At 36.6% G+C, this 23,167-nt stretch overlaps 1 protein-coding gene across 3 annotated transcripts in view; it reads right to left on the bottom strand.

The window, feature by feature from the left end:
• The window catches only part of WDR72 (WD repeat domain 72), a 215,291-nt gene that overhangs the window by 155,527 nt on the left and 36,597 nt on the right, over nt 1-23,167 (bottom strand). For all 3 annotated transcript variants that reach the window (XM_032856425.1, XM_032856428.1, XM_032856427.1), the window contains 10 exons: nt 17,291-17,369; nt 15,966-16,140; nt 15,227-15,303; nt 13,821-13,940; nt 12,915-13,060; nt 12,430-12,526; nt 7,586-7,727; nt 5,468-5,701; nt 2,924-3,144; nt 26-221 (listed from right to left, as the gene is read on the bottom strand). In XM_032856425.1, the coding sequence (XP_032712316.1) occupies nt 26-221; nt 2,924-3,144; nt 5,468-5,701; nt 7,586-7,727; nt 12,430-12,526; nt 12,915-13,060; nt 13,821-13,940; nt 15,227-15,303; nt 15,966-16,140; nt 17,291-17,369 (1,487 nt within the window). The remainder of the gene's footprint in view (nt 1-25; nt 222-2,923; nt 3,145-5,467; nt 5,702-7,585; nt 7,728-12,429; nt 12,527-12,914; nt 13,061-13,820; nt 13,941-15,226; nt 15,304-15,965; nt 16,141-17,290; nt 17,370-23,167) is intronic.

The following is a 23,167-nucleotide window of genomic DNA, read 5'->3' as shown; positions in this document are numbered from 1 at the left end:
TGAAAGGGGTAAAATTCCAATTTACCTGTTTCAATTTCCCAGATGTAAACGGAGTCATCTGCACATCCAACAATTAAAAAATTCTCAACTGGGTGCCATTTTATCAGCCTCACAGGGAAAAGGTGCTTGCGGGCATGAAGGAGACACCTCTTTCCCTCAAGGTGAAGGAGAGCCACGGAATGGTCACTGCACACACAGCAAATTACCTGATCAGTTCTTAGCTGTTGGGGAAAAAAAAACCCCACAAAAAATGGCATTATTTGTAAGTAAATAATCAAATGCTTTCCTTAACACTAAATCTGATTTTTTCCCCTAGTAACATAAAAATATTTTGTTTAAACACCATTTACAAAAGGACATTTTTGCTTTCTACAGGATCTCTTCACAGAACACTGTGAACACGAGCTTTAAATACGGCGTAGATTTGAAATTCAACAACTTATTAGGAAAAGTCAAGAGACACAAGTGAATAAGGAGAATTCCAAGCCAAATCTACTTATAAGATAAATGAAGGACTTCACCGTCACTCAGCAAATTCAGGCAGTGAGGCAGCCATCGGAAATAATGCAGAATAAAATAAACCCCAGAACTAATTTGTTGCCACAAAAAGAAGCTATTTGTAGACACAAGCTTAGGCCCAAGGGTATCATGAGCTGATATTTTCCACTTAGAGCCTCAGAATGTGATTTGGTGCTGTTCCCAGAACTATTCAGATTCTAATCCAAACAGGAAACTCAGTGTAGACACAATCTAAAAGAGGTAAGCATTAGATAGTTCTGACTGAATGCACAGCTTCAAAGATACAAGGACCAAAAATAGGCTCTCAGGACAAAGATTAAGATACTTTTTAAAAAGTCAGCATGTGGTTACCTTGAACACAGTTTAGGACAAAGACCATCCACACTGGGTGCTGCGAGGCTAATCTGGGAGGAGTTTACAGGGCAGGTCTGTGCCTCACCAAGAGGGCCCTGTGTTAGTCAGCTGGTGATGGGGGTGGCTGGGGTGGCTGAGGGGAGGAGGGTTGGCTGGGTAGTGGCTTTTCCACCTCTTTGTTTCTTTTCTAACCCCTTCACTATGTGGATGCTCCTACTTTCACGAGGGCAGTGAGCCAGAATTTCAGCTGCTGTGTTTAAAACATCAGTTGGGATCCCTTGAGAATCTCCCTGTGCCCGTTACTGACCTCTTTCTGTGGGGTGTTGGGGAGCAAGTTATTTTTCCTAATTCATTCTAAGAAGACTACAGAAATCCTGAGGGGAGAAACAAAATCACAAAATGGCAGGTGTGCTATATGGGGAGCCTGCACTTGTAGAATAGGGCAGATGGCGTTGCCTCCCATTACCTCTTAGAGAACCTGCACAACCCACAGCCTCTAGAACAGAGAGCCCAATGTACTTAAGGAAACATACACATACATACAACTTGTGAACATACACGTAATACGTGAACACAGATCCTACAGCTAGAGGTCGACATATAGTAGAGATCAACACTCGGTCAATCAGATTCTCTTTTCCATTCATTTGAAACTGAAAAGCTAAAAGAGGTCATAGGTAGAAGCAAGAGAAAGGAGAAATCACAGAAAACAGACTCTTGATGTAGGGGACTTGAAGAGTAAGTAACCTTCGTTCCTGAATTTAAGTTCAAATTCCACGGGGCCCTTGCTGTAGTGGTTTGTTTCGTATGTCTAAAATATTGCCTCTTATGCCCTTTCAATAAACTCCTTTTTTATTTGGTTTGGAGTTAAGTCATTTATGACTGAGGCAGAAGTAAAAGGGGTCAGGATTTGACTATTGTCCTGGAGCTTTGAGGGAAAAGAAAAAATGATTTAAAAAACAGGAGGAACTTCAGGAATAAAAGACATAACAAAGTATCCCAAATCACCATATGGAAGCCTTTTTTTAGTCTCTTCACTTGGTTCCTCTGATTTGTTTCATCATTTGTGTTACTGAAGTATTTCTTTCATTATGTCTTATTACAAAAATACAGTGTAAGTTTTCTCTGAGTTTACCTTGCAACTGATTTTTTTTATGTTATTATTACAGAGAAATACTTTTGACAAGTCAATCAACTGACTGACAAACTCAGGAAAATCAGAAGTTGATTGTTCATTATTTTAACAAAGATGTCAGCTTTGCGGAAGCTGAAATTAAGTTTATATGACATGTGAAAATTATACTGGAAAGTATTTCCTTTTGTCTTGCACAAGGTAGATGCTCAGAAATTTGTTAAACAAATGAAAGAGCAAACAAAAATCAATTTAAGAGGGGTGCCTGGGTGGCTCAGTGGGTTAAGCCGCTGCCTTCGGCTCAGGTCATGATCTCGGAATCCTGGGATTGAGCCCCGCATCGGGCTCTCTGCTCAGCAGGGAGCCTGCTTCCTCCTCTCTCTCTCTGCCTGCCTCTCTGCCTGCTTGTGATTTCTCTGTCAAATAAATAAATAAAATCTTAAAAAAAAAATCAATTTAAGAAAAAGGAAATATAAACTATTATTATAAAAGTATATTATTCAAGTAAAAGTAAATTATTCAAGGCAAATGTTATTTTCTAATTTATAGATTCCTATACATTTGAATTGTTTCTACATTGAGTGTTTATTACTTTTATTAAAAAATTATTAAAAAAATAAAAAAGAAAATTCCATTAAGATTAAGATATAAAATTAGGGGAAAAAAAGTAAAAGAATTAACTGGTTTTTGTAAACACAAAATCTTTGCTTGAGAATCAACTTGCTTGCATAAATTGTAATAATAGTAATGCATATAAAAATTAGAAAGGAATTCATAAAAATTATCCAGTTGTATTATGCATACATAGAACTTTTTTCTGTGGGAATATGGGTTAATTTCCCCAATTTTTAAAAAATATTCTGTAATGTTATATAACTTTTCAATTTATGGTATGTTTTACTCTTTGTCTTAACTTACTCTGAAATTATCTGGCGACATCAAAAGACTTGTTACTGGACCAGCTTCCAAAAAGAATTTATGCAAAATTTCTTCAGTAAAGATATTCCACAAGATGACACATGAGTCCTGATCCCCAGACACAAGCCAGCTTTGGTCTAATTTTGAAGAGAGACCATGTGGATAAAGTAATGAAGTAACACTTTGGTGATGGCCTTTGAGAACTTTGTAAGGAAGGGACTCTGGAAAACAATCAAACAGCAACTAATAAAAAAAAAAATATTTTGCTCAAGAAATAGCTCTAACATTTTCTTTTATAAAATATAAATGCAAAGAAAATATATAAATAATTAAAGCTAGGCAGTTGGTTAAAAAACAAACGAACAAACGAATGAACAACCCTTGGGCCATCTCAAAAGGTAAGAACGTCCTCATAAGCTAGGTCAAGCTTTTGATGAAGACTGGTTGTTCGAAGTCTGCCCATTCTTTAAGGATGTTAGCAAGTTAGCTAGCACCAATGTTAGTTTAGTTAGCAAGTTAACAAGCACCAAAATTAGCTAGCACCAATTCCAGTGCCATCAAACAGCAAAGGATACTTTAAAAGAACGAACAATTCATACATTTTGCTTCTACAAAAATTCATCTCAGGACTTCACTGCTGCCCTTTCAATACGCATAACCAAGGCTAGTATAAAAGAAAAGCAAAGTTTCACAGAACACTTTGTGCCTTAAAAAATATTAGAAATCACTTTGTTCAATCTCTGTGTTTTACAGAAAAAGTACCGGAGGTGCAGAAAAGTTAAGCAACCGGAATACAAGTGTAAAAAAGCACAGCATAATGTTTGAGAGCAGAGTTCTGCTCTTACATGAATCCAGCTTTAGTCTTCTAGGTATGTCCCTTACCAGGTGGGTCACCATGACAAATTGCTTTTCCCCTCTAAGTCACAGGTACTGTGCATGAAAAACTTGGAATAATAATAGCACTTACTTCACACAAGACTGGTGTGTGGAACTTGTTGGGAATGTGGGCATTGCATACCATACTTGTACTAGAACACAGGGCTACTGATGCCCAGTTCTCATACTGCTTCTTATATTATCATTAGCTAAAACTTAAAAAAAAAAAAAAAAAAAAAAAAGAAAAGAAAAGAAAAGAAAACCATAGACCACAAACCTTCTTTACTCAAATTGAAAAAGAATCCCAAAGAATCATTATTACTTCCTTTAAAGAATCATTAGTTATTTCTATTCTGTGAGGCACATCCTCACTTTACATCCCTAAGCAAACCAAGATGAATATTAATTAAAATGCTCCGGTCAAATGTAGGTTGGTGCTGGTTTTATAGATAAGAAAAAAATCAGCCTAGATAAAAAGTACTACAGTCTTAAGATTTTTACTAACTTTTCATAGCAGCCATTGAGCTGTGTAGCAGTATATGACCTGTCCTCTGTTCGTTGCTTTCACTCCTCTCTCTTAGGTAATCACTGAATATAAGAGTAACATTTAGTAAGTAGCCAAAGTAAGCTGAGAACAGTAACAGGATATGTCTTAAAAGGTGAGATCTGACTTTTACTCTTAAGGACCTTGCAGTCTAGTAGGATCCATGCATTAAAAAATACTAGACTTATCTACACATCCCCAAATCTCAATCGCTTCCTGTATATTCCTTCCTTTACATGAGACAACTTACCACACAACAGTATTTATTTAATAGGTATTCACTGATGCAATGCACAAAAATGTTTAAGAGCATATTTACATTTCATTAATAAAAAAATAAAAAATTAGAACAGGAAGATACCATTTTCTCCTAATTGGCAAATACTAAAAAGTTTAATAGCACACAAAGTTGGCTCAGGTGTGAGGAAAAAGGCATTTTTATAGGCTGTTAGTGGACACCCATATACAGAGAACAATGTTAGATATATTTTCAAAATTAAAAATACTCATTGTTGATCCAGTAATTCTACTCCTGAGAATTAATACTATAGCTATCCCCACATGTATGTGCAAAGATAGTAAATTCAGCATTGCCTCCAGTAGCCAAAGACTAGAAAAAATGAAATACCCATTAACGGGAGATTTTTTAAAAATTAAAATTTGATTATTATTAGTTATTTAAATGGTACTCATAGAGAATGTGGGTGTGCAATGTGGAACTCATAAAGAATGTGTTCCAAAATATTTTATTAAGACACATTTTAGGAGATTTCAGTAAAGTGTATAAACTGTGCCTCTATTTGTATAGTATTATTAAAAGAATGCATATTGCTATGTTGGTATATATTTGTATATGCACAGAAATTTCAAGGAGGGTATAAAGAAACTTATTAGCAGTTGCCTTTGTTGAAGGGAGCTGGAAGATCAAGGAAGAAGAGAAACATATTTCTCGTTGTATAACCTTGACTTAAAAAAATAGATGTTTTAACTTAAATATTAAAATATGTACACATTAATTAGCAAATGTCAGCAAATTTTCTAAGCTTGGCAATCTTCTTAGTACAGCTTGTTAAAGTTGAAGCTTAAGTAAATTAAATAAATAGGGTTAAATAAAATTCAACGACCTTTTAATAAAGAACCGCCTTCTAGAAGTCCTGCTTTGGCAGCATTCAAAGCCTGTGTAATGAAAATTGTCCCGTCTTCACAGCCACATATTAGTTTATCAAGACTTGGAACATACTCTGATGAAGTGACTCCCACTGTTCCAGTCCCAGAGACACGGTCAATAATACTTTGTGACATGATATGATGCTTATCAAAATTATCTTGAAGGGTCCAGGTGGCCGTGATGGGTATTTCTAAAAGGAAAACACACAAAAAAGGGAAATTTGGGTTTATAAATTCAACACTGATAATGAAAATGTTCTCAAGGTATCATCCCTTGGGGGTACCTAGAGGTTCTTTCTCCATCTTAACAGTGGCTTGGCCACCCACAGAAGAGTTCTCCTGTCATCTGCTGCCTTTATTCCAAATGCTATTTCATTGGTCGTCTGGCCTTCAAGGAGCCTCAGAAGAATAGGTGTGTATTCATTTTAGGTGCATTCATTTTAGACTTAAGTCAACTGAACAGAACTGAGAAAGTCTTGCAGTGATGTACAGTGGTGATCCAATGTCACAGGTTCTCTATGTGTCTCAGCAACATTAAGAAGGAAAACTGGGGGTCTATTAGTTATGTAAGGAAAATGGAAGAAATGTATTCTTTAAATATCAAGAGTATGAATATCTCAAAATCATACTAGACCCCCAGGAAATTATCTGTTAGTACCAAGAACACGGGTTATCATTTTGTATAGCTTGCCACCCAACCATTTGAACTGGGCCTCATGTAAGCTCAGAAAGGGAGAGAAGCTTGGATTCAGGAGCAAAGAGGGCAAGTCAAAGCCAACTTATCTCTCTATGAAAGAGACCCCTGGCCTTGCAGCACACATGCTACAGTGACTGTGAAAACCGAGAGCCCAAACCTGAGACAAGCACCGAGTGCTGTCATAGATATTTGTGGTTCTAATTATAAAGAAGATTAAGTAGATGCTTACTTAATTCTGCTGCTGGCAGTGGAACCTACGTGAGAAATCCTAGGCTCACCCTCAGGTGGCCTCAGCAGGGGCGTGGTATTATTTTAACTCTTAAAATTGAACTTGTGAGAAACTTCTGCATACATTGTACCAAGTTCTACATCTAATTTTTTGATCCATTTCTTATTAACCTAGGACTAACATGAACCATTCTGAAAACATTTGGGACAAAGACACTAAAAGTTATACCAGTGAATTTGTTAAACAGTGGAAACTTGCACTTAGAAATTCAAGTATTGAGGACCTTGTTTCTGCCGTACCCCAGTCAAGCATTGACAGACATGACTTAATGATTTGGGGAAAAAGGGAAAAAGAGTAAGACAGTGTTCCTCAATTTGGGACACATGGTCTCAGGAGTTTGAAGGTTCTCCACAATAATGTTTACTCGAATAATCTCAATTTTGTATTCTAAGAAAAATTAAAATAAGCAAATGTTAAATGTTTTAGTGGCCAAGTTTATATCTGTGCCTATAGTTCCAAGCAGCCATAATAATACCAATAGAGAAATTGGTTGAAAAGATACAGGATATGGGCATGACAAATTAAAAAATGAGTATGGTGTATCAGCCTATCCTACAGTGATATTGCAAGCATTCATTTCATTTCAGTAAAACAGAATTCCTGTGAAGTTGATGTTAATTTGAATTATATTGGTTGTATTATTGTACAAGATCTTTGAACATCATGTTTGGGGCGCCTGGGTGTCTCAGTCAGTTAAGCATCCAACTCTTAACTGCTCAGTGGGTTAAGCGCCTGACTCTTGATTTTGGCTCCGGTCATGGTCTCAGGGTCATGAGATCAAGGTCTGAGATCAAGGTCTGAGATGAAGCTCTAGTTGGGCTCTGCACTGGGTGTGGAGCCCGTTTGGTATTCTCTCTCTCTGTCTCTCTGTCTCCCTCTGCCCCTCCCACTCTCTTTCTAAAAGCAAAAACAAAAACAAAAACAAAAAGCGTTTATACCTACCTTTGTGTTGACTCTAATGCATAGTGGTACATGAGAAAATTTGTCTTATTTGTAGCCTCGTGCAACTCAAATGAGAAAAACATTGAATTAATTATGAATTCGTTCTCAGAAGACATGAGATTAGAAGTAGATGGGAAATTGTCTTACCTCTAGGAGAACCATCAAACTTGGATACAGGAACATCAGGGATATGCCACAAAGTAATTCTTCCCGAGACTTCTCCAGAGAAAAGTACCTTATAAAAAGGCTCTTTCCGTTCATTCACATAGCCCATAACAAAGGAAAGGCTCTGGTCCAAAAAAAAAAAAAAAAAAAAAAAGTTAGCTTTTTTGTAGAAAAATCATTTAAACATAAAATGACAACCACTGGTTTAACATGGAGGGATAAGACTTCATAGAGTAACAAAACTGACTCCATTTGTTTCCTGGTCTTTCAAGAATTCCAAGTAACTTAAGTGAAATAATCTCTAACTCAAGACAAAAAGTTTTTATAAAATAGAAGCAAAATTATCAGCTAGACTTCTAAGAGTTAATAAGAATATTTAACATTTACTAAACATGTTCTGTGTATGTATGACCCATACTGTTAGGGGCTTTCCATCCATTCAACTAAATAATCCTTACACTAATACTGTGAAGTTGGTACTATCATTGTCTCCAGTTCACAGATGAATAAACTGGGAGTGAAGACATTGATTTACTCAAAGTAATACAGATGGCATCCTGCTTTGAAGTCCAATAATTTTGACTCAAGAGTCCATGTCTTCATGACCATATTCTACTGCCCACTAAGGAGGCCTGATTTTTTCATGGCCCCTTGTGTTCCAGTTGTCAATTAAAATAGCAACAGCTAATGCTTGTATGGTAATTTTGTCTTATTAATATGCTCTCTACTTTCTTTTGGCTATTTTTCAGATTTAATATATTTGATTGTAAATACCTAAGTGGGCACACATAAAAATGAGTCCATAACATATAAATAAATAAGTAAACAAAGAAACAAATATTATATTAATATAAATAAATATAGTCATAGTTTATATTAATATATGTTGTATATTTATGCACATAGAGTTATAACTTTGCTGAGGTAGAGTATGAATAGTGGGCACCAGAGTTCTTGAAGATATGCATTTACTAGTGAAGGAGTCTAGAATCTTTCTAGTACTTTGGTGCAGTATACATGTTCTTTGGGCAGACTTGCATACAGAGATTCTGCACAAGGGATCAAAATGATTAGGTGATTATAAAAACAAAAACAAACCCTTCTTTTGATCTACAAGTAAAAGGCACCCTGGAAAGAAAGCCAACTGCTGGTGCTAGAATTAAAGAAGTCTAGGAAAGTGATAGTTCCTAGTCAAAAAATAGGCTTGAAGGTCAGGACTTTGAAGTATTATTGGAAAAATTCTATAATATATCTGTAGAGAATAATAAAGGTCAAAACACTGCTGTATTTAATCCTCACAACAAAGCAACAAGGTAAGTAAACATTATTATTATTCCTATTGGGGATATAAGAAAACCAAGGCAGGAAGAGGAAAAGAAAGGAATCCAAGACCATGCAAGCAAGACTTCTATTGTCTACCAAAATGAATGTGTTGCAGAAGAGAAAACGGTTCCTATGAAGTCAGTTCTCTGAATAAATCTTTTTCTTTTTCTTTTCTTCCTTTCCTTCCTTCCTTCCTTCCTTCCTTCCTTCCTTCCTTCCTTCCTTCCTTCCTTCTTTTAAAGATTCAGAAGGCACTTTGGAGTCTTTTACTTCTCAGGCTATCACTTTTGTGGGTGTTAGAAATGCTGTTGATAAAATTTGGGTAAACTGGCTTCTTAGGCACCCTTGACCTTGAGGAAGCTTAGCAATGACTAGTCCAACTCCCTCAGGCTTTTGATATAAGAAGCTCCAGAGAGGGAGCCCAGTTACTCAGGTTGGTCACAGGTAGCAGGCACCTGCCCTCCCAGCTTGGGGCACTGCCCCTGTGGCTCACACTCCTGGGCTGTTGTCATCCCCTCTGCCCTCACGTGCTCACACCCATTCATTGTCACTTCCGCTCTCAACCTTCCCAGAGTTTCTTTCTCCAGTTCTGCTATTCACCTGAAAACCTCCTCAGAGCCCCTCACCATATGAATTCCAATTTTTCATCACGGTACCCCATACACACCCCAAGAAGCACCCATCGTCCGAGAGGGAGTACCTCCAAGAGGTAATAAAATAGTCTTTAAGAGTGAGTTCTCTTGAGTTAACTGCCTGAATTCAAATCCCAGTTTAGCACATACTAACTCTATTAAAAGAGCCAATTACTTGATTTAGACAATTCACTTAACCTCTCTGTGTCTCATTCTCCCTAACTATGAAAGAAGGCTAATAAAAGCACCTATTATATGGGATTGCTGTCAGGATTAATGAGTTGCTAAAGGTGAGGTGCTTAGAATGGTGCCATGCCTTTGGTACATACTCAGTGAATATTAACCATTCTTATTACCCACTTTTCAGGACAACTGAGAAACTTGCTCCAAAGTCCCATGGCCAGACTCTGGACAAAACAAGTTCAAATCCTAGGAATTTCCTCTCTGAACATCCATTTCAAAGCGAGGTCATGGTGGGAATGCATGTAAATGAAGGAGTCTGTCTGTTTGACAATAATAAGGCCTCGGACAAAAAGTTACCCAACATCGTTATCGTTGTTATTACTCTTAGTTCATGCACCCATATTCCTTGTCTGCGAGCCTCAGGCTGTTTCTATCCCAGCTACTCCCACCTCAGCACTGCAGAGTAACTCCATAGTCAAGACCCTGGAAAGCCCAGTACCTCATCTCAATAACCCGGACGCCTGTCATGGGTCTCAGTGATCATCAGCTGTGGTTTGAAGCTAGGGAGACTCTCACAAACTACTGAAAGGAAGGGGAAGTCTCATTTTGTTACTACAGTTCCATCAGCAGACAGGTTCCTAGCACCACAAATGTTAATTCTGAAAACCCACTACTATCAAACATTGAGATTTAATTCTCTGGTATCATTTCCGAAAGAAGAGTCTGGTTAATACTACATATTTATAGAATACCCTTTTCTAAACTCATTGTACTTATCAAACTTGACTCCCCCCGCCACCAAATTGTTAACCTTCTAACTACAGGAGAAACTCAAAAGTCTTATATTTAGTGAAAATTGGGGATACTTGGAATAAGGAGAATAATGTCAGACTTCAATTTCTTGGCTAGACAAAGGGCAAGCAATGGCATAAGGATGGGCAGACCAGCTTCTTCTTCTTCTTTTTTTTTTTTTTAAGATTTTATTTATTTATTTAACAGACAGAGATCACAAGCAGGCAGAGAGGCAGGCAGAGAGGCGGGGGAAGCAGGCTCTCCGCTGAGCAGAGAGCCCGATACTGGGCTCAATCCCAGGACCCTGAGACTATGACCTGAGCCAAAGGCAGAGGCTTTAACCCACTGAGTCATGCAAGGGCCCCCAGACCAGCTTCTTTAAGATTCTGATTATTCTAGTCTCACATTTCACTGGCTTTTAAATACTTACCACTTTTAAGATAAAGAAATGGTTGTCTAAACAAGAATTGTTGATAGAAGATCCATAAATCTACATCTTTACATTTTGAGGAACAAAATAAGATGGCTTCTCCTAAGAATAGTATTTTTAAGTTAATTTGTTATTGCTTTACTTTTTCTGCATAGCTGTGTACAGCATTGATATTTGGAGTTAACTAGAAGCTCTTAAAGGACACTACTCATATTTTAGCTTTTAGGGAAAACTGCCTTATAAGAAATGCATTCTGGAACTAAAAGAATGGGCAGGCAGGTCCTTTAAAAAAATAACTAAAAATGCTTCTCTGAGTAAGCCACAATACTGCTTTTATGACCAAAGCAAAACAAGACTTGATTGCCACTGACAAATGACTTTAGAAATAGCACCCAACGCCACTATTCTAAAGTTTGCCTATACCTCGGTGTCACTTAGAGTTTTGCTTTTTTGCCGGCACCTGCTTAATCAAGTTTTTGCAACAAAACCTTACAGATATGTTAAAGGGAAAATCATGGAACCACAGGATCTCTAACAGCAATGCTACCTAATTAAACAAACCCTCACTTATAAAAAATAACATGCTTCCTTGGTTGACACATCAGTAATCCAAAACTCCTCCATTCTCCACAAAATACTTCTTTGGATAATTAACTGATGACCAAGTCCATAGGTTAACAACAACAACAACAACAACAACAAAAACCTCATTTTGGTTAGCATTACTAAAATAACTTTAAATGTTCAGGCTCCATAGAGTGTTAGAAATATAATTCATTCAAGTAAATATACACAATTATATCCTCAGCTCTGCCAGGAATCACAAATATATTGTTTGAGCAAAAAAATTTATTCAGAAGAAGAGCTAAATATATGCAAAAAATGATAATATTGAGTTAAAAAAAGCAGGATATAAACCATTTGATAAAGTTTAAAAATTGGAATAGACAAATCAAAATGATAATAACTTTGTATCAAGACATTTATCCAACGGTCAGTGAAAAATGTGTGTGTGTGTGTGTGTGTGTGTGTGTATGTGTGTGTAGAAAGAGAGAATAAATATGGCAAAATGTTGACAATTTGGGAATCTAGGGAGAGGGCAGATGAGTGATCATTGTATTATTCTTGTAACTTTTAAAATATTTGAAATTTTCCTGATTAAAATACGTAAACACATAAAAATACCCCTTGTGAATATTTACGGTGGCAAAATTAAGAATTTACATTCCTCCTTTTTTAACATTGGCAATTTTTCTATAATAAATATATATTGTTTAATCAGACTTTAAAAAATACATTTCTCAAAGGCAACATTTTCTCTTCAGTACCCATTAACAGATTTGATTTTCTCATTGATACTTGCTGTGATTCTTCAACTTTTTCAAGTCCGACTCTGTTACAATGCAACACTTATCTAAGATGCGGACTGAAACAGTTTTGAGACAGTTACTCTGCCTTTGCATTACCTTACTTTCCTGCACAGAAGTAGAGCACAGTAAATGAGGATAAATGGTCTCTTTAAGCACTCTTCCATCAGCAGGAGATATGCTTTTGGAAAGCCCACTGCATGGAGAAAAATAAAAAGCAGAGTTTAGAACTTTGGGGTTCTTTATTCATTTTTTTTTTTTCCCTCCTCCCACTTTCAAAAGCCGGATGGTACCATTCAAGTTTCTAAACTCTAGTTAGAAATTGTTGGGTTAATAATTACAAGTGACTTTTTGAAAACCCAGCACCAGCTGTACAAGTTATACATGGTTAATCTCATTCCTTCGTCCCCTGCTGTTTTATACAAAGGCTGAAGCCTACCAAGCCCAGAGTAAATCTTCGAGTGCCAAAGTTGTTTTGTTCTGGTTTTTGATCATGGGCGGCATGCGGGGAGTTTTCCATAATAAACCTCCCAAAGTTCATTTTCTACCTGAATGTTTTGTATGCCGCTCCCATCTGAGCCCACCTGTTCAGCAGCTGATAGATGTAACTGTGACCATCTTCTGTCCAGATGATGATTCTGTGAGCAGCAAGCACTTCTCCTCCAGCAAAAAACTGCCCACTTCTGCTAACTTCAGTCCGCAGGAGGGAAAAATCACAATAATCATAAACCTAAAATACAAAATTAATGACACACATTAACAAAAGCTCCTAATCTAACCTGCCAATGAGATGAAAGATAAAGTATGCTTATCAAGACCATGTAGATGGCAGTGTTAACACAACAATATATTAAATATTAATAACAGGACACACTGGACTCATGTATCAAGATATTTTACTGGTACCTATTTTTTTGTATTTATATTAAGGTCGGTTTCTTTAATATGGAACATTAAAGAAAAAAGGGATGCCATCGGATGAAATAATGACTCAGTTTTTCTTTCTTATTGGAGATATCAGTGACTACATTCACAAGAAAGGACTCTATTCCTTAAAAATGAATGTAGTGACTAAACGGAAAAAGAAAAAAAGTCTAAAAATAAAATCAATGTATGTAGGTGAAAAGTATTAGTTTTCTTTTTAGTTCTAAAGTGCAGTTTTAAAGTGCAGTTCTCTTTAGTCCTAAAGTTCTAAACTTTTACTTCTAAAGTTCTAATTTTACAAATAATCTAAAGATAAATGATCACTATCATAATAGTTCGTTATTAATAAAATTAGAATACATTTTAGATATATAATCTCCGGAGTAGCAAAACAGCTGAGTGCAGGGAGAAGAAAATTGATTAAAAAAAAAAAAGTGTTCTGATATTATGATAGAGTTTGTATCATATTAAATCAAATTCTTAAAATTATTGCATTGAGCAAAAAAAAATTACATTTGTATATACATTTGTATATCACTGGTATTTATTTTGTTATTTTATAATACCTTCCAACATTTAGAAAATACCACCAGTAAAAGTCTCTCCGTATATGTGCAAAATCGTATTGTCCGGCAGTTCAAGGAGTCGAGAAATTTGGATTCCTTTTCATAGACATCTTGTTTTTCCTTCAAAAGGAGTGAGAACATTTTAGTACTAGTTCTAGGTAATTTATTCATGACTGTATGAGAGACTTGCCCCAATATACACCTAAAGTAGATCACATCATTTTTATAAAAAACTACCTCAGTTTCCTTTTGAGTTTTCTGAACTAAGAAGTTACTTGCAAAGGAAACTATGAGCAGGATTCCTCATATAATCATTCAACAAACATTCAGTGGAGATTGTATTGGGTTCTGAGAATGTAAAGATACGAGTAAGTTTCTAATTTTCAGACATGGCAGAAAGATAAGACAAAACAAAACAAAAATATTGAAGAGAAAACCGGCAGTACCTTAATTGCTAAAACAGAAAGATGAATAAAATCCTTTGAAAAAAAAAAACCAAAACACAAAAGAGTGGCCAGCATACGACACCTAGAATACTATATTCGCAGTAAGTTTCTGATAGTGCTGGTGTGTGCTTCTTGGGTTCATTATGCTACCACAATTCCTAGGCTTCCCAAACCAAGACATTCCAAAGGAGAGTTCAGAGCATGGGGCAGCTGAAACAATGTTATCATCAGCATAAATACTATGACTGTTTTTTCATCCCCCACCTCAACTAGTAGCCTGATGCTGAAGGTGGGGGGGGGCAGGTAAATGTACTGGACTCTCAGTGCACATGACACCCCAGACATTCAAAGTCATCTCCCTACGACCATTCACATACACTCAGAAGAAAGGCATCTTTCTTTCTGCTGTCAAGGTCGGAAAGATATTCCTCTATGACAGATTTATTTATTTCTTTTAAAACATAACCAATGTGTGTGTGCGCCCAGGTGCCTGTGAAACGTGTGTGTGTATAAATAAAAATATTGGTATATGCCCTGACAACAGACTGGAAGGACACAATCTAATGCCCACCTCTTGGAGGAGTGATGGAGAAATAAATGGAGATAAAATTTATAGACTTCTACATTATTCGAACTTTTTTAAAAATTTTATTTATTTATTTGAGAGAGAAAGAGAGAGTGAGTGCATGCACATAGCACGAGGTGGCAGGGGTGATGCAGAGGGAAGAGGGAGAGAGGGAGAAGCAGACTCCCTGCTGAGTGGGGAGTCCTACTTGGGGCTCAATCCCAGGACTTGGGATCATGACCTGAGCTGAAGGCAGATGCTTAACCAAATGAGCCACCCAGGTGCCTCAATATTATTTGAACTCTTAACAATGAATGGGTAACATCCTTATAATTAAAAAAATTTCAATAAATATGTTTGAAATCAGAGAATAAAAAGTAGTTTCACAAGCCAACCTGAATGCTGTTGATCGATGAAGAGAGATCCCAGACTTTGAGCTCACCTACTACTGATACCACCAAGAGAGAATCTTCTGTAAAAACAAGAAAAGTCCTATATAAGCTGACCGCCGTTATAACTGGTTCCTGTAAAGACTGCAGCATAATCATTTAAGGATTATGCAGGATTACATAGGTTGAAATTATTCAGCCTTGGGTTTTTTAATTTTTATATTTTTATAAAAAATAAACATTTTAGATCATGTTTTAAATTTGTTTTAAAATATCGAAGTGACCCAGATGTATTAGAAGAACACCACTAAGAGCAGAACTACATTGAAGATCATTATGTTGTCAATATTACACCTTCCTGTTTCAGAAACAAGTAAGGAGCCAGCTTTCCCTCAAAAGAATCTGAATTCTCTACTACATGCAGAAGACACAGCAAGGCAACAGTTCCAAGAGTCTTATTAATCCACAACAGATGCCTTCTTGTCACTCTTGAAGTGTACCAATGAACTCGGTCATGGAAACTGTCTCCTCTTTTCATTTCATCTTGACCTCTTGCTGACTCTCTAATGACTCGAACCACTGGCATGGGTGTTCTCAGTTTACTTGGTCTGGCTTAGAGAATTGTCCCCACGAACAGGTAAACTTAAAGAAGTATTCTGAATTCTTGCCCATTTGTTTAACAAATCCTTCAAAGGTGGTATTTTTATAGACACTCTCTTAGTGTTATATAACACCCAAGTATTACCTTGAATTCTCATGGAGTGAACAATGCACATGCAGTTGATCCAATCAGGAGACTGAGATGATATAAAAGTGTGAATAACAGCCAAACTTTTGGCATCAATGATAAGAACATCCTGATATTCTCCACAACACAAAAGCCAGCCTTCCCCTGTCATCCGGAATGAGCAGTGGTAATACTATGAAAATGGAATTCAAAGCAAAAAGTTAATTATCACTAGCAATTAATATAATTTGGGCTTTGGTGAAGACTTCTCTAGATTTCAGTTTTAGTATCTATTCAGTTAAAGTATTTACTTGCTACTGAATAGCAATAAAATTTCTTTTAGTTCAGTTATTCCATATTTTTGAAGCACTGATTCGGGACTTTAATCTTGTTTGTAATTCACCATTTTTCTGGAGGAAGGGGGATCTTTTAGGAAGAAAGAATCTTATTCCTAGTTATGGAAAGCTCAAAATTGTTTAATTTCCAGAGTGCTATATAGAATTAAACAACAACAAAAAATCAGGTTCCTTCTCCTAGCAACATTATTATACGTTAAAAAGAAATAAAAGTGTTTGAAGTGTGAGGAATTCTTGTGCCAAATAAGTTTTGAGAGTAGCTTTTATCAAAGATTGAGTAATATATTGTGCCCTTGACAGATTCTTTCACTGGGCAAATTCTGGTTCCAGAAAGGAGTTTGTGAATATTGCAGTACAAGTCATCAATGCCAAAAGCAATGAGTAAAATAAAAACAAAAACAAAAACAAAAAAACACTGTGAGCACCATTGGTAAAACACAAATGTCTCACCTCTATGCTTGGAGTCCATCTACCAAAAGCCAGAATCTGTTCTAAATATTGGGAAATGATTATAAAGGTACAGTGATACTCTCTGTTACCTTTTCATAAATAAGAAATTCAGGAATTATGAAAGTATTCACTCAAAAAAGGTTAAAATTGAAGAAAAAAATTTTTTTGCTTTATTAAATAGCATGACATTAAAGCAAATCTTTCTATGGGTGTGTCTCTGTGTGTGTGTTGTAAGTATAACTAAGAAAAAATTAAAAATTGTCTTTCAAATTTGTCCATGTTAGAAAGATACTGAAATAAAGAATGAATCAGAAAACAAAACAAAACAAAACAAAAAAACCCCACAAAAAACCAATCTTGAACAGTTACTTTTGGGGAAGAAAAATGACAAAATAACAGATGATAACTGACACTATTCTACTCCAGGGACAAAATAAAAATCAAAGAAAAGTCATTTCTTTAAATGTGTGCTTAGCAAATGCTCTAAATGAGTTCCAGAAAGTCCAAAAATGCTCTGAAGGAAGTGAAGGTACTTACACAAATTGCAGTGTGCCTGTAAGGAAGTATGGCCTTCTCCACGCACTGTCCGTTGGTGACATTCCAAACACACATCTCCCTAGGAGAGATAACTTTGTATTATTCTCTGTCATTTCTACTCAATTGGCTGAAATAATTTTTGTGTCACCAAGTTTTTCTTTAGTGCTGCACTTAAATGCAACCTGATCGTTTATGTGGCTTTTTGTTACAGATTACTGAGCAAGAAAATGTTGTGGACATTAGCAGGGATGACATACTGTATCTGTGTCTTTTTGTTTGGGTAATTACACCCTGCCGCCAGCATACAAACCTTACTAGCACCAACCTGACCTAAAACAAATTGTGTGGATCCAGTTATCACAGTCTGTTAGACAGTGCCACGATCTTTCTATGGAAACTGCATCCTCTTGAAAATGGCTTATTTCACTGAACTTAAACTACATATTCTGAAAAGCATAATGCATCAAGGGCTGCATCTTCTGAAGCTGAGGTATCATTTTTATAAAAATAAACAGTGCCACCAAGAGGCTACGTTTGGTCTATCATTGATAGGGTTTATTTCTTTGCTTACCCTGAAATGCTGAAATCACCCTTGCCATTACATGTACAGAAAATTCTCATTGTTTAGACAACTCTGGCTTGCTTTCCCATATGTTACAAGGATGTACATAAAATTATAAAATGCAGTAACAAAATACCTTGTCCAGCATAGGACAATTTAAATCTACATGATTTCAGTTCACAAAAACCAGAATGGCTGTTTCAGAGTTGTTTGGTAATAATCTCTTTCAGTTTTGTCATTTTCAACAAATAAGCAAAACTTCCCATGAAAGAATAAGTGAGCGAGCGCTTTAATGGCTTTAAGGGAGAATCTCCTATTAAGAAGCAAAAGATATGAATTAATAATAGTAAATGCTGGATGGACTTAGTGTTTGCTGGATTTTTTTTGTTTTTCTGGTCAAGCACTGGAAATCAATCTTTAAATCAGTAGTTCTCAACCTGGGGCAATTTTGCCCCCCCAAAGAACATTCGACAATGACAAGAGTTATTTTTGATTGTCACAACCAGGAACACACTACTGGCATCTAGTGGGGAAAGGACAGGAATGCTGCTAATAACCTCGAATGCTAAACAAAGAATTCTCTGGTGCTCCAGTGTCATTAGTACTCAGGTTGAGAAACCCTATTCTGGATATAGAAACAAAGTATTCATAATTTTTTTTTCTCTGTTTATATCTGACCGTATTCCAAAAAAGGATTTGAGGTAATATGAAAACTCAATAAAACAAGGGGGAAATGTGTGCGTGTGTGTGTGTGTGTGTGTATGAAAAATAAAACTGGGAAGACGTAGAAATTGAAATACTATATCTCAAAGGTAAGAAAATCGTGTCAAAGGTAAAAAAAAAATAGAACCTTAACTTGCTCTTAATATAAAATTTTAGCTTCACAAGGAACTAGAGTTTATTAGCATGATTCTCAACTCTAGCTGTGTATCACCTGTGTGTATTTCAAAAATTGTCCATAGAGAGATTAATTCCACGGCTCTGTGTTAGGGTCCTGGGATATGGGTTTTGCAAAGCTCTTGGTTGGTTAGCTAGATAAGTCTGTCTCTAAACCAGTGGTTCTAAACTGGCTATACATGAGAATTATCGGTGAACTTTTGAAAAATACTGACATCTGGGACCCAACCCAGACATTAAGCCCTGCTAATTAAATCACATTTTCAAAGGTTGGAGCCTGGGCATCAGTAAAAGCTCTCTTGGTGATGCTTATGTTTCTAAATTCTCTTGGATTCTAATGCTTTCCCTATTTGTTTTCTTATCATCTTATTTCCTATCTTAAAGTAGAAAGAAAGAAAGAAAGAAAGAAAGAAAGAAAGAAAGAAAAGAAAAGAAAAAGAAATACAAAAATACCACAAAGCAAAAACTGATTCTGCCTATCAATTCTTTTTAAGGAAAGAAAGCAAATGTGTTGTGTATCAAAAGTAGCACTGACATTTTAGCCGAAACTTGCAAGTTACATACTTAATAAGAACACAGGAAAGTTGAGTATTAAAATGTACATTCTTCTTTTCCTTTTGAAATACTATTCCGAACATTTCTACAGAGATTAAGTCACCTTTAATTATAAAAAATTTTAACAATTTCCAAAATTCTTAAATTCTTGATTTTTTAATTTCCTTAAGAACACAGGAGAAAATACCTACAACATATAAAGTTACAAAAATTTTTAAATTCCCACTAAATTTCTGGAGAAAAGGCCTTTTTTTCCCCCTTATTCAATTCTACATCCTCACCTCAGCACCTCAATAAAAAATTCATCCAGTGGATAAACAGATCAGTCACCATTCTTCCGTCCATTTTTCTACTTTCAGAAATACACTATTTCCTCTTGGTGCCCTTCCTATTCTTATATTTGTGTGCTTATGAAAACTGTTATGATTTCTATTTTAATGCAACATCTAGAAGGAGAGAGGATAAACACGGTTTGTCATCTTTAATCCAAGTCCCTATATTCTTCAAACTCTCTTTTCTCTGGTCTTCAATTATACTTTTGGGATTTCATCAGGCTTCTCAGGCTCCATTCTTCTGCTGCTTTCAATGCTGATTTTCCTTAAGATTTTTGTCTTAAGCTTTCTTACATTCTCACATTCCACACTTTCTCTGGGTGAATTATCCATCACTTCAGGTACCATGTATGTGATGTTGGAAGCCCAGACCTGTTCACTGAGCTCTAGACTTCCCTATGTAACTAGCTATTAGATATCTCTCTGTGTGGATGACGTGGGAGTCTCCACACTCCTCATATTCATAATAAAGCCTAACACCTGTCCTCCTTAGTTTCCTATCCTCATAACTGGTATCATCGCCAATGAGTTTCCCAAGTCATTCTTCACATCACACTTTCTCTCCCGGCCCCCACTGTAGGATACTCGTTACCCCAGGTATGTTCTCTGAACAATCAGCCTCAGCTTTGTCAAGGAGCATGTTAGAAATGCAAGTTCTTGAACCCCAGACGGGATCTACTGAACCCATACCTCTGGGTGTGGGGCCCAGAAATCTGTGTTCACACAAGCTCTACAGGTGGTCCTGATGCAAGCTCAGGTTGGAGGAACACTGTTCTAGAAGACTCTGAGACTGGGTGCCTGCCTAACTCTCTGGTCTCATCTCCTGCTGCTGATTGAAAGTTTTATTAATAAGTAATATTAATTTATCTCTTTATCAATGCCAAGGCTTTTGTGCCTTAAGGTATTATTTACTATGTGCATTTATTAATATAAAATATTTATACAGCTATATCAACATTATTTTGGTCAGTATTCATCTGATAAATCTTTTTTCCATCCATTTACTTTTAACCTTTCTATGTCCTTCTGCGGTTTTTGTTTTTTAAATTGTATGACGATCTTTGTGATTTAACTAGAAGGCTCAGTCCCTCTACATAATTGGGAAGATTATGGTTTTAGTCAGGTTTATCTCAACTATGTTATTTTGCGCTTTCCATTTACCCCATTTATTTTTGTCTCCTTTGGATTAAATAACATTATCTTTTTTCTTTTCCAAGTTGGAAGTTCTGTATTCTATTTCTTTTATTTTTATTTCTTCTCTCTGTTCTTTTAGCAGCTACCCTGGAAATAGCAACGTGTACATCAAGCTTAAAGTCTAAAGTTAATTAACAGCTCTACCCACCTCTAGAACACCAGAACATGTGGAATCTGGTCACTACCCTATCCTATGCAATTGCTGACGAGGATTGTGTGTATATATATGGGAGCAGGGCATGGGAGAAATATAAACCTTGTTGCCTACTAGTCTGTATTTATTTACACTTTCTAAAAATTTGCTGGTTTTGTTCAATATTCCTTCATCCATCTCCGCTCTTCCTTCTCAAATCATTGCTTTTCTTACTGAAGAATATCATTCAGAATTCTGCTGCTAATAGAGTACCTACTGGGACTGAGCATTCTCAGTGTTTGTCTTTTTTTTTTTTTTAAAGATTTTATTTATTTATTTGACAGACAGAGATCACAAGTAGGCAGAGAGGCAGGCAGAGAGAGAGGGGAAGGGAAGCAGGCTCCCTGCTGAGCAGAGAGCCTGATGCGGGGCTCGATCCCAGGACCTGAGACCATGACCTGAGCCGAAGGCAGAGGCTTAACCCACTGAGCCACCCAGGCGCCCCTCAGTGTTTGTCTTAAACATTATTATTTTGACCTTGTTTTTAGGAACATATTTTTGCTAGATGTGCAATTCTAAGTTGGCAGATATTTTCTCTCAACTTTTTGAAAATATTTCATTGCTGTCCATTTTTCATTTTATTGCTGAGAAGGCAGCTTAATTACATTCCATTATAAATAATCTGCTTTTTCCCACTAACCACTTTCAGGATCTTCTTTTCCTTTGGTGGTTGCTTCAACCTCAGGTTTCCAGGTATGCATTTCCTTTCAGTCATCCTGGAATTCACTGGGATTCCTGAATTTATGACTTATGCCTACTGATGAACTAATACTTTGAGAAAAAGAATGAAAACCTGAGGGGCGTCTGGATGGCTCAGTGGGTTGAGCCTCTGTCATTGGCTCAGGTCATGATCTTGGGGTCCTGGGATCGGGCCCCACATCAGGCTCTCTGCTCAGCAGGGAGCCTGCTTCCCCTCTCTCTGCCTGCCTCTCTGCCTACTTGTGGTCTCTGTCTGTCAAATAAATAAATAAAATCTTAAAAAAAAGTGAGAGAGAAAACCTGAATCACAGTAATTTTGGGTCCCCTCTGAACATTTTAGAAGCAGAAATGCTAAGTCTACAGTCACTTTCTGAGTCTTTTCAAAGCTAAAAAATCATTATTGTTTGGGACATAATGGACCAAGCCTAGTAAGTTTAATAACTTCCAGTAGACTAAACTAGGATCTGTTAAATACACAGTAGCTAAAATGTAGATGTTGCCTTAAAAGTATCTTACAGATGCAGGGCAAGTTTTGCATCTTGAAGGAACAGAATTCTAGAAAATTCAAGTCACCAAATTCAAACTAGACTCCTTGGCTCTTTAATAATCATATATGCAGGGTCATACAGTTTAATTCACTGATCATCAAGAACATGTCCATTAACCTCGGAGCTACACTACCATGGGCAAAATCCTCAGGTTGGAATTCAGTTACTTTCCAGAGCTATTTCTCATTTAGCAATTAATTTTGCTCAGTTCTCCAGGTAGTCTCAGGGAAAAAAAAAAAAATCACCATCTTCCAAATTCTCTAGACTGGCAGTAAATATCTCAGCTTGTGTAGCAGGAGCTACAGCACCCCCAGCACCCCTAGCAATTGTTAAGAAAAGAATGTACCAGAGCATCTCACTCTAGCCTCATCCACAGTACAGTCTCTCTAAGTTTAACAATGATGGCTTTGCTGTAAGCCATGAGAATAGGTACCTCTTTGATATCCGTTTCATTGGCATTTTGTTAAACTATTCAGTTTCTTCAAGTTGGACACTCATTATTCTTTTGGTTCTCAGAGTTCAGGGCCCGGTACTTTCTCCTCAGGTTAAAAACAAAAAAAAGGAGGGGGTTCTCTTGTTTCAACCAGTAATCCAATCCCTGATTCACAAATGCATGCCGCATCAATTCTGCATTCCTGAGTCTCCTTTGGCAAAGAACTCATCAGCACAGTCTGGTTCATAGTAGTTCTTCCATCAGTCAGGCTTTTTCTTACAGTTTAGTCCTATTTCACTGGAATAAACCTTGCTTCCATGAAACTGCGTCTAAATCACAGTCTATGTTTTCCCTTCTCTCTGCCACCCCCTGCCATCCCTCTTACCTTTGAGGCCTCTCCTCTGCTTCTCCAATAATGATATCAGACAAGTGTATAATATGAAGATTATAACTGCTGAGTTGTC

This window comes from Lontra canadensis, unplaced genomic scaffold (genome assembly GCF_010015895.1).
Source record: "Lontra canadensis isolate GAN:19392208 unplaced genomic scaffold, GSC_riverotter_1.0 scaffold12, whole genome shotgun sequence".
In the NCBI taxonomy this organism is placed as follows: domain Eukaryota; kingdom Metazoa; phylum Chordata; class Mammalia; order Carnivora; family Mustelidae; genus Lontra; species Lontra canadensis.
The sequence above is the reverse complement of the archived record's forward strand: the minus strand, read 5'-3'. Positions and strand labels throughout refer to the sequence as shown.